The 12504-nt window shown below is 39.8% G+C and overlaps 1 protein-coding gene across 3 annotated transcripts in view; it reads right to left on the minus strand.

Moving 5' to 3' along the window:
• Window positions 1–12504, minus strand: part of APP (amyloid beta precursor protein) — a 233121-nt gene that overhangs the window by 98919 nt on the left and 121698 nt on the right. For all 3 annotated transcript variants that reach the window (XM_074902362.1, XM_074902352.1, XM_074902342.1), the window contains exon 6: window positions 4214–4416. In XM_074902362.1, coding sequence (XP_074758463.1) covers window positions 4214–4416 — 203 coding nt within the window. The remainder of the gene's footprint in view (window positions 1–4213; window positions 4417–12504) is intronic.

Raw genomic sequence — 12504 nt, forward strand, 5'->3', positions numbered from 1 at the left:
CTCCTAACAAAAAAGCAGTAGAGTTATCATAATAGGTTTCTATGTGAATAGTACACATCACTGTTTTCTTAATATGGAATACAATCACACATTATCACTTTCCAGCTAAAGCATACTGAATAGTCTTGAAGCAAATGAAGCAGAACAAGGAACTACAACGTTATAAGAAAGATAACCTTTCAGAGAAGGAAGTGGGGCAAAGCTATGGAGGGTGAAAAAAAGCCCAATTAATCTAGCATACACTACTAAGATCCCAAAATTTCAACCGATAGGTCTAACAATCAGGGTTAACCTCCTTTGCCTTAGTATAGATAGTAGCTGTCACCAAATTGATTTAAAGTCTTTTAGACATAAAAATTTTGAGAAAAAAATCCCATGCTATATCAATAAAACTAAGAGCTACCATACAAACACCAGGCTACGTTTCTCTTGTTAGGAAACCAGCATATAGTCTCTCACTTGCAACTCCAGATTGTAAACACAGTTAAAATGTCATGTCAAGCAGCACTGCATAAATTCTTTCCTGCTTAAAGAAATCCAGCTGAATTAGAGAAAGCAAAACCAATTGCTAAAGGGCAACATTATACGGTATACAAGGCAGGTCAAGCTTATGCTGCTGGATCCCCCACATCTGCTGATAGGTATGTGAAGAAGCTGCCAAATGTTTTCTGCCAGGCTGCTGTGCTGACCCCACTGCTCTTCTTTAAAGGAGACCTGATTGACTGCTATGCTGACAGGAAGCACTAAGCTGAAATTGGTTATTCTTTGTTGTACGCCAAGAGAGACTGATTTTTCCTGTCACCTGCTGTGCTGAAGGGGAGCAGAAATAAAATCACAAACAACTGCACATAACGGGGGAGCAGTGCTCCTGCTTGCTTAGGTCACGTGCTGGAAGAATCATTTGGAGCATGGATACCTTGGGAGCAGCTCTGCAAAACCCGTGACACGGTGATGATGACAGCAGAAATCTAACTGTTCCCTTGCTTAAATCCTGGCCAGCAGTCACCTCTCTTGCTCCGTACGGAGACAAAAGTCAAAAGCCACAGTTTTCCTGCAGGGCTTCATAAATGAGCTACACTTTCTTCAGCACAAATTCAGTGATAACATCTCCCAGTGAAAGGTGAAAAACTGACCTGACATTAATTTTACTCTTTGGATCCATCCAGCCTTAGACCCACAATCAGCTGGATTTAACATCTGAATTTCAACAAGAGTGTATCTGGAAGTTTAAACTGGGTTTGCTGCCCTACTCCATATGAACCGAGAGTGAAGATGGTCATTCACGAAAGGCAGGAAAGTGAATAATGGCCAGTACCATGTTAGGAATAATTGATTCACGTTTTTGAATAAACACTACGGCTTATAAAAATACCGTTGCTGCGGAAACTGAATGAAAAGACTGTCCTCCTGCCGATGACCTCTCCCATTCTTTAGGCAAGACTAACTTTCTTTTCACTGGAAATAAGTTTGCAAGTAGTTCTGCTATTACTATTTTGATCACGATTCATTAAAATATGCATAGACATAAAATTGCCTGACAAATTGATTCTACAATAGCTCAAGTGTCTTTAAAGTATAACATTACATTTATGCTTTTCAATTATTTATGGTTGATGGCCATTATTACATTGATTTGGGGGAGAAAGAGCTCAGTACCAGCCCACAATTAGATCCTAATTTATTGTTTTAGAATAGTTGCTCTTTGTTGATTTCACATATGAAAAACAACTCCTCTTAAATTGGACCAACCCATTCTCTGTGCTCTTTAATTCTAATGACATAATATTAGTTACAGCTTCATAAAGCATACATAAAACCGGCTATAAAGTGTCTGTGAAGAGCATCCTAGGATACATTTTATGAACTGCACTTAGTAACGCTTGGGAAAATTAGCCTGAGCAGAGCTCACGTCCATGAGAATGAAGCTCCAATACTTAATCCCACCTGTAAAGACTTTCAAGGTGTCTCCATAGGGTGGACCACTTCTTAATATGTACATTGTCTACAAGGTACCTCTACCTCTTTTATTTGCACTGACAGCAACAAGCTTTTCTGTTTTGCAACAGCAAGAGCAAGAGCAGATGCTCACCACAGAAGTTCTTATTCTGGATCTGCTGGATGGATCAGGAGGACAGAGGCCCTGTAGGAAGCTTTCTTTCAGGTGCAGCAAGGGAAGTAGAAGCAAGGGCCAAGGCTTTAAGTTATCTGAACATTTCTACATTTATAAGTAAGCAAGCATTTTGTACAGTGGAGTTCTGTCAGACACCAGTCACACACACTCAGAGACAGTCTCAGCACCCTCCATGTCCCAGGATGGCTGGAGGTCAGAAATCCCAAAGGGCTGTGTAAGAACTGTGTTGAAAACTTGTCTTGGTAACAGATCGCCCTCGCTTCACTTGCAGTAACACATTTCACTCACAGTCACCCACAGTGGGAAATTTTAGACTTGGAAAAACAGGATAATGGCATTTCATTATCAGCTAGCAAGTATATACATTTCTAAAGAATTTTTAAAAGGTGGCTTCAATAGCTCACCTCAGCACTTTTGTATTTTACATTCATATTATTATACACTACTTTCCTGAAGGCTAAACATCTTAACCTCTTTGAAATGTCAACCTGAGTAAAGAAACATGTTCTGCCTAATTTGTCCTCATTTCCACTCATCCAAAATCCCATTAAACTCAAGTGTACTTTTTTTTTTTCTCTCTCAATATTCATTTACCAGCAAGAACAGGGCGTTTTATCCCCAGGTGGTGAAAGCTCACATATGGAAATATATTTAATTGGTTTAAAGATTTAAACATAATCTCCTCCCGCCCCCTCCTCACTGAAATGGCTCTCCAATAACTGAGCAAAACACTCAACACAGTTATATAAGATGGAAACGCACAAGACTGCATTGCCAGCCTTAGAAAGAAACATTTGCAAGTGATTTTAGTGAAGCATTAGTGCTTTTGATTAGCAAGAATATCCACACACAGACTGAACAGAAAAAAGGTAAATTAAGTAATTCTGCTTTTTCCAAAGCATCCCCTGGGCACCTCTGTCCTTGGTGTGTGTGATGTTGTAAGCAGCAGCCCTCCTCTTCATACCTGCTTTGCCAAATATTGGCACCATGGTTCAAAAGAAAAGGTCGCTGCCACATGCAGGGGACTCCACTGGCACTTCAGTCCCAAGCATCCCCAGAGACAGGGGGTGGGACAGCAAGGGGAGAGTGGAAGAGTCAGGCCAGATGTTTTTTGCTTCGTTTCACAACTGCCCCAACCACAGTCATTTTTCATCTGCCTCTCATACATCCCAACTCCTTCCTTTTCAGCTGCAGCCTTTACTCTCATTTTCTGTCATCATCTCCAGCACCTACTCATAAAGATGTAAGTACTGCAGAAGAAACAGCATCTATCTTACCAAGATTTACATCATACGGAATTGTACTTATTAAAACAGAAATACAAGGATAATTCATTCAAATATGTATCACAGGAGAAATGCGGTGGCACTTAAAAATAGTATGTTGCTATGTTGTCCATAGACCAGGGTAAAGATCAAAGTTTAAAATGCAGTTATGTTAATGAACTACAGAATATTATAAAAAACAAATTTTAGAAATGTAGAGCTCTTTCTCACTCCATGCTTATTTTTTTGGTCACTCCTATTCCCCCATCCCTGCAATACAACTCAGTTAGGTTGATTTTTCTGCATAGCTATTTCTAAGCTCACCTAATTTTACTGAATTACTAGTTCATGGAAAAATATTGGAAGCAGGTTATTAACAAAAAATCACACAAAATGACTAATCACTGCTGTTAATATAAGACACCAAACCAGCTAGTGCTACCTCCTGCTCTGAACTGACACTCCCTATCCTTCTGCAACACGTGCACGATAACCCACACACATACTTTTCCTGTGTTATTTGCTACATATGACAGTCAAATTTCATTTAATGTTACTTTAAAATAAAACCAACTTTCCTGCTTCCATCCACATTATACACAACAATCACACTTCACAGACAGACACCTCCAAAGAATATTTGTAATGAAAAAGGGAAAGAAGAAAGGATTCAATGTGTGAATTACAGAAGCCAACGCATAACAATGTTGTAACTTAGGATATTTTGCTGTTTGGAACATTTTTTTGTTGTAAAGGGCAAACTTGCAAAGCAACAGGATCAGTTTTCCAGCCCCAAGCTAAATTCCCATGAATTTACCTCTGACAACCTCTTCCACAGATTCTGTAGTTGTGGTAGTAGTGGTTGCAATACTGGTAGTTCTTTCAGTTGCCTCCTCATACTCTTCCTCTGTCTCCTCTTCAATTTCATCACCATCATCATCATCGTCATCAACATCTTCATCTTCCACAACGGTTAGCTCCTCATCTTCCTCTGGTTGTTCTTCCACTACCTTATCATCACTAAATGAAGAAAATTATAATGATGTGTTAGCAAAAAAATGATTTCAAAATGACAGGAGAGAACATTTTATTCAGAAACTCTATGAGGACAGAAGCCTTGTTAGTACCTGTACAAGTACAGTAGTATCTGTTTCTCCATCTTGCTCTCTCACCTTTAAATAAAAAACCCCCCACAATCGGGAACTCTGGAACATCCCAACGAGTAAGAGATCAGAAATGCTAAAAACCCAAAGGAAGTCAACATTAACAATGCAGTGAGAAAACCAGCAAGATGCCAGACTGAAACTCCTCCTTTTGCACAGGGATGGAAAAAGAAACCCATCAGTAATACTGTATTTTGACAGCTGAATAACACTCCAAACAAGCTTGTTCCACGCTGCCGTCAACTAATCAATTTTTATTTTGAAAGAAGCTCAAATTAGCACAAAATGCAGTCAGTTCATATGGCCATGGAAATGAGAGTGAGTCCCTTAGGGCTTTCTTACCCAGGAGACACCTTACCCAGAGGCCTGCTGTGCACTACCTTTCATGCTGTTCACAGAGGGACTATCAAGTGTTGAACTGACTTGGAATTGTCTACACTGCTGAGCTTTTTGTTCTGTTGTTAAAGCAGTGCTGTGTGAATGGAAAAGCCACTCCTACAGGAAGAGCACACAGAGCTGTCTGTTTTCACAAAGAACATGACAGAGACAGGCAGCACACATGATGCTGCAACTCAAGCTTCAGCTGACTGTTGCTAGTTTTCAACTTTGAGGTTTTATCTCCTGGTGTCTCAAAGCAGATTGTGGCTACAACATCGTCTTTCAGGATCTAACACTCAAAAAAGGAAAGGACCCAGTTTTGGTCTTCTGTGTGACAGCAGCACTTATAGAGAGGTGAAGGCCACACGGATTTCCTGATGAGGCTGCCATTTCAGCCAACATGCGTAGCTGTTCAGCACAGCAAACTCACCTCAGATGCTCTGCACCACTAACACAGCTGTACAGCTGATGTGTAAGGCCTCCATAAAAGACCCACTGTACCAATGTGTATTAGGATGGCAACACAAGCAACCGTGCACTCACCAAGAAACCCCAATCTATTGGGCTAAACATTGTTACCCATCATAGTGCTCAAAATTCATATAGCTGCCTAAAATCCTCAGGACTTTATTCAGTCTTGGATGATAGGAAGGAATACTGCACTTGACTATCAAATGCATTTGGTAGCTTAATATGTCAAGAATTTTCTGGGATCACTCTTAATTTTGAATGATACACAGGCAATAGGCCAAAAAATGTATGCTCAGTTACTGCTACTGTTGCTGTTGAAAGGCTTCCTAACTCAGGGCCCAGCTGTGGCAAAGTCTCAGGTTTGTTAATCTAATCTTCTACTTGAAATTCACTACTAATGAGTAAATGATATTTAAATATTCAAACTTGCAGTGGCTTTTTGCCACCTTCATACACAAGCGGTTTTGCATCTTTTTCACGGCATCACACATGCTTGAACAGCCTTTTATCTGAAGTTAGCAACTTCTCTCCTTCAGCTCATTTCAGAGATCAAGCCTGTAATACTTTATTTTACAAAAGGTTGCCTACTACAATTTTGAAAGTGAACTCAGAACAAAAAGGAAAACAGTATGATCTTTCTTAATAGCGTGTTAAGAAAAAGTCAAAAAATTTATTGATAAAAATCTTGTATGCCACTGTGAGAGGTGACTTGTAACTCCCCCAAAACAGGGCCTAAGAGAAACAGGCCTGAGAGAAAAAAACAGGCTGAGGAAGACAAGGGATGAGGGGCAGTGGAGGCCCTTGAGCCAAGGAATGTCTCAAACACTCACAAGTAGCAAAACTACAGTCACAGGGTAGACAGTGTGGAGTTTGGAGCTGACAAGGCTGCCTGGATAGCACAGGATGCAGCTGGAGGAGGGAGCCCTGTGAAGGCAGGATGGTTCTGTTCTGGTGCACCTTGTGAAGTTTCAAGGGTCATCTGTCCAGTAAATAACCTTTGCTGCATTATCCACGAAATGCATATTAAAATGATGCCACAGAATAGGCTAATAAAGATTAACACGATCATGCTAATTATTACATCATCCCATGAAACACCTTACTCCTCCCTGTACACGGGATATATAGGTATGTGGGTTGACCTAGGGGATGGACCCAAGGAAAGTGAGTATAAATTGAGGGAGTGGGCGAGGAGTGAAAGGGAGAAAGAAACAAGACGACATGAAGAAGTGAAGACGACAGATGCATCCCTGACGACCTCAGACAGGACCAACACAGGAACCTAGACTGGTGATCTCTGTTTCTCTATTTTATCTCCTTCCTTTCCTTTTTCCCCTTTTCCTTCACTACCATTAAGTAATGCAAAGCATACTGTATTACTTGTCATAACTCCTTATATACTTAGACAATTATTGCGTATCCAATTAGCACATTGTGGGAAATTAATAAATGTCTGGACTTTAAGACTTGTCTCACCATTGTCCACTATGTTGGGGATTTACGAATCTAAGTCACTTGTCTCCCTCATCAGAGCAGGACATGACAGCCACAAGCCTGACTCTACTAGGAGAAAACTAAGTCTCTATACAAACAAGAATGAATCTCCTGTTCCTTTCTCCCCAAAATATTTGGCCTCCAGAAACACAAGAGAGACAAAGTAATAATGAAGCTTTCAAGCCCTGGTAGGTTATACAAGTGGATGTGGAAACAGCTAACCTGCAGAGAAGTCTGAATAAGGGATGACCAGTTTCCATTTACATGTGAGAAAGACTGAAAAAGGAGCACAAAACCACTGGATTCTTCTTCCGATTTCTTCATTTCAAAGAATTGGCTTAGAAATTTCACCATCTGCACTGTGTGGTTTTCCCCTGACATTATAATTTCAGCATGTCCAAAATTTTCTACTTTTAGTAACTCCTTTCTGAACAATAGATTTCTTCTGGTTTTATTTTTCTTACCAAGTATTTCACCTTCTTATGAGCATGAAATAAATGTTATATGTACACTATCACCTTTCAACTGCAAGATTGAGGTGGATTTATAAGTTTGGTATGTGCTTCTGATCTCCAGGTTAAGGTGCTTCTAGTATTGGCTAGCTATAGACATTTAAACTAGGCACACTGAGTATAAGACATGCTGATTTTCATCAAGAGCATCAGACACCATATGCCTTTCAACATTAGAGAAAGCTGCGCTCTTTCTTTCACCTAAGCTACAAACATGGCATGCTTTAAAAAAAAAGTGCAATTATTTTTCCTCTTCCTTTCACATGAATGATCACTCTCAGATATTGGCAAGCTCATAAAGTTAAAAAAGGACAACAAAAACAACCTAATGAAACAAACAAAGGAAAATCAATTAGTCACATGGAAAGCTACTTCAAAAATAATTTGTATGCATGCATCCAACATCCATCTGTTTTTAGTTACACAAAAGCTATGTCAGTCCACAGCATTTTGATGGGAAATTCTCAGCATCAAGGCCAATTTATTTTTTTTTTTTTTTTTTTTAGGGGGTGTGATAGGGAAGAGTGCAGGATGAAAGAACAATTCTCTGTGCATATTAGTTGGCTATGCCTACTGTTACAATGGGCCCTTGTCTCCTCTCCAGTAACTTACCAGAAGTAAATGCCTTAAGGTAGCTCCCACCTGCATCCCCTTTATGACTTGCTGCTTGCTGCACAACTAGATATCTGAGAAGGTAAAAAAAGCCAGAAGTGATGGAAGACAACAGTTTATGGGATCAGGCTCCTGAAAATATTCTAAGAAGCTTTCACAAAAAAATACTGGAACATTCCTTCTACTGTTTTGATTACTGCTAGAAAAATCGTATTTCTGCTAGCAACATATTCTGCAAGACTCAATCACACAGGTACTATTTCAGAGGATTATATTTTATTGCAGGCTCCAAGAAAAAGGAACAATGAAAACAGAAGCGCCTTTGCCTTAGATTTAGATATCCAAATGGAAGTAAGAGTCACAAAGTATGCTTATAGAATTAAGATGCCTGAAATTGGGCTTTAGGTCATTTCACTATTTAACAGGTTTCAAAAACTCTCATTGTACAAAAGTGTGAAGTTACACTTAGGTTCTAAAACAGCACTCCAGGCTTTCTCTAAAGGTAATTATTTTCCCAGCTTTTAAAAATTATTATTTTATTTTTATTTATACAAAGATGAGTTAGTCTCCTCCCCTATTAGTACTGTCTTTCAAAGAGAAAGGGCCAGGGAGATTAAATGCTTTACACTCTCTTAACAAGTTTCTTCTTGAGTGAAGCCAAATACCAGAAACTAAATGGACTGGCATTAATCTGGTAGTTTAATCATGCTTAGCTGTTCTGCACAGTATCACAGACCAAACAGCACAAACACACAACAGGCAGAGGTATATCCTAACAAACCCTAACTGTAACAAGAGCAACAGCTTCACATCAGACATCAAAGCTACCCACTAAGTCACACACTCCAAAGAGTCAATCACTGTAACCACGCTCAGCAGTGCAAACAGACAACAACCACAACTTCTCAGAGGTCACGTTTATGAAATGGATGAGAAAAGCAACAATACCATGCAGCCCCTTAGCAGCACTTCTCAGGAGACGGGGGGAAGGAATAGATCCCCCAGTATTTGTCAGTAATAATGGGACTTGGAGCCTCATGCTTGAAGATACAGGTTTAATATAAATAAGCTACATTTTAATGTGCATCTGTTACAAACAAAGACAGTGGGTGGACTTCACATAGTATTAGAAAAGGTACTACATCTTCTAAGAAACATGAAAAATTATACTTGTTTTTGTTTCTTTGGATTTAACCACTGTTGTCATCCTGGCTCTTCTTCAAAGAGCATGCATGCAAGAGGGACCATAGAGAACATCAGGGAACGGAATAAACATATTTCAACATTTGGAGTAAAGCATCAACCTTTCAAACTGGGACAAAACCCTCTCTCTTGCACAGTCTGTAGAGCTGTTTCTCCCTGTCACGCTAAATGTTCTGGTACCATTCACATTTCTCAACTAGCACCACGACAGTGCTGTTTCCCAGGCAGTGCATCTAACTTCAGCACACCTTTCACCTCAGTAATCAGTTTAAATCCACCATTTTCAAACAAAGGTTTACTACCAAATGAATGGGGATACTGAAACTTTTCTCAAAAGTCTCGAAGTTTTATTTAGTAGTAATATCAGGTGTGCTTACTTCCTGTATTGTTATTACATTTTACCTTCTTTGGTAAACGGGTATGACTCAATCTTGTTTCTCCTGGAACCATGATGCCTTGACAGCTTTTTCTGTATATTCCCTTGACACAATCCCAGACAGTGTTTTATCAGCACCACAGACTGCAGCGTCTCATTTACAAGAAAATCTTGACATTTCGCCTTAGCTTTGTGGTGCTGGTGACAGGATTTTTCAAAGGCTGCTCAAAAATACTTGATACATTGATAAGTTCACAGATTTGTAAAGCCATATTATCATCATCTGAATTTAACAGTTCAGCAGTAAACAACAAAGGTAAATAAATTGTTAGGCTTGAATGCAGCCATAAAAATACTTGCAAAATACTTGTACCACCCCCTGCATGAGTATTTCTCAATCTCCTGTCAGTGGTGACTTCTGGCAAGGAGGGCTGGCACTTTCCTTTCATGGCAGACACAGAGGGCATCATGGCTTTGAACCTTCCGCTTCAACCTCCTCACATATGGGATAATAAAAATCCTTTCTCCCTATCATGGAAATGACGCTTCCCTTGAGCGTCCAAGCAGCATGCTGGGTCACTAATACAAATCATCTATGCTCCCCTGTGTGGTGAAACAGGGTATCTGAAGTTGGGTGGTTTCAGCTCCATTTCCAATGCTGAAGACACACTGGGGTTCCAGGCAGCCTTCAGAGATAACTGACTCCCACAGAAACATACCAAGCACTCCAACGGGCATATTTTCTGGTTTTAAAACACATACCACTGTACAACTCCTGCTAGCGTGCACCTAAGCACATCATTAAAAGCAGTATTTAAACCACGGATCAGTAATGTTTATTTATTAACTTCATTTTCTCAGTCCATCACTGCAGTAGGAGCGGACACCAATGTATTCACTCAGAAGAGTGCACTATCCGGTCACATTGTGAAAATAAAACTGAAAGAAAGGTAAAGTGAAGGAAAGCAAAAACTATTTTATGTCTTGCTGTTCAAGAAACAAGAAAAAGTAGTTTCCTTTTCATATTCCAATAACCTGCAATGGGGACAGAGACAGAACACGCATGACAAGAACAATGAGTTTTCTTCCTAGCAGTGTTTCAGAACTCATGGGGCTGCAGCATAAGCTACGTTTTAAGAAGAGGTTTCTGTCTGCAGCTATTAATTTCAGACAACAATGTGGCAAAGCTTTCAATTTAGGATAACAAATAACTATGGACTAATTACTGGTTTTGGGAAGTGGCTCATTTGTCTGCAATAAATGGTCATCCATTTGGATGTATTTAAACCATAATTTTGCCAAGTAACTTGATCAAAAACGTACACTCCATCAGTGGGTGAAAAAGAATGAAAAGGTGTTCAAGACAGATATTTTAATATCTGGGAAAGATTAACATTCACTAAATTTTGCAACTATATTTTATTGCAAATAGATTCCATCTGGACTGTGGTTTTTACCAGCCACCAAGCCTGAGCAGACAGTTGGGGGAAAGCTAATTCCAGGAGAGGAACTGAATCAGCAGTAGCAACAAGCTGCTGACTGCCTAGAGAGCAAGGGCATGTATGTTGGCTCTAGACAGTCATGGGAATTCACATAGGAGATGCAATTGTTGCACATAACTTGCAGCCTGTGCTCCTTCAACCTTACAGACCAAGCCGATGGTAATTTATGCATTCATAACGTTTACTACTGCAGGTGCCATCATCACAGGTTCCGGCATCTTGTGCTTCAGGTTCGCAAAAGCACAAAAACCCCCACCTCTCTACGGACTCTACAGCTTTCCCAAATGAACTCCAGGAAACATGTGATGGGACTGGATTGTCAAGCATTCAGTCTGGGTATAGCTTTGCTTACAGCAGAAGATTAATGATGAGCATAGATATGTATTTATCCCCACGTATAGGAAATCTCCAGAGCACAAAGTTCGTCAACTGTGGGAGTGGAAATGGACAGATTCAACTTTCAACCTCTATATGCTTTAAGAGTTAATGCCTTAAAAGAAAACACAAATCAGAAACACAAAGGAAATTACAAAAGCAGGGTACATGCTTGGAATCCAAAGAAGATGAGTGCATGTGAGGTGGTCTAATTACCAGGCTTTTAGTTAAAAGCAAGTCAGAAAGCTAACAGACAAGGAACCAAACTCTCACTCAAAAAACCTGCACATCAGAGGCCTGGGTATTTTCTATCTAATGTTTTTCCAAACCCTGCATGCTAGCAAAGTTCTTCTGACCAAAGGACAAGATTTCTCTGAACCGGGTTTGATCTGACCATTGCATTCCTCTGAATAATGGGGATAATTAAACATGAGTCACCACAGAAACTACTTAAAGCTAAAAACTAAGCCAACAGTGCACTCTGGCACGAGCATCCACCTCACCGTATCTTTCATTATTTAACCTTTTCTTTGGTACACTAGTCAACGACAAAACTAAGCTGAGTATAGTAACTATGTAAAACTCCAGGTAGTAAATTTAAACATGAACTACCAAAGTAATTTTGCATGGAGTAGAAGAAAGGAAGTCAAAACCAAGTGCGAAATGAAGATTCCAGCATTCACCTTGAAAGTCTAGGAGTAGGGGACTATACCAAAAAGATAGATTTTCCTCAAGTATGGGGGGTGGAAGTGGGCAGGGAATGGACAGCAGAGCAAGAATTAAACTGCACTGGTGAGATTAGGCACAGAACCAGGAAAGTAAGTGATTATGCCAGACCTCCAGTCTACATAACTGATCTTTTAAATGGCTTATTGGCATTAAAGTCCAGAAAATTACTGTGATTGCCACTGAATTGAAAGTCTGATCCACAAAGTACTTAAGCAATAAAGTTTCTGGTCTATCTTAACTGACCAAAAGCACAAACTGCTTAAAAACTGCCTTGGTTATTTTCATTAGGGTTG

Source organism: Athene noctua, chromosome 1 (genome assembly GCF_965140245.1).
Source record: "Athene noctua chromosome 1, bAthNoc1.hap1.1, whole genome shotgun sequence".
NCBI classification, from domain to species: Eukaryota; Metazoa; Chordata; class Aves; order Strigiformes; family Strigidae; genus Athene; species Athene noctua.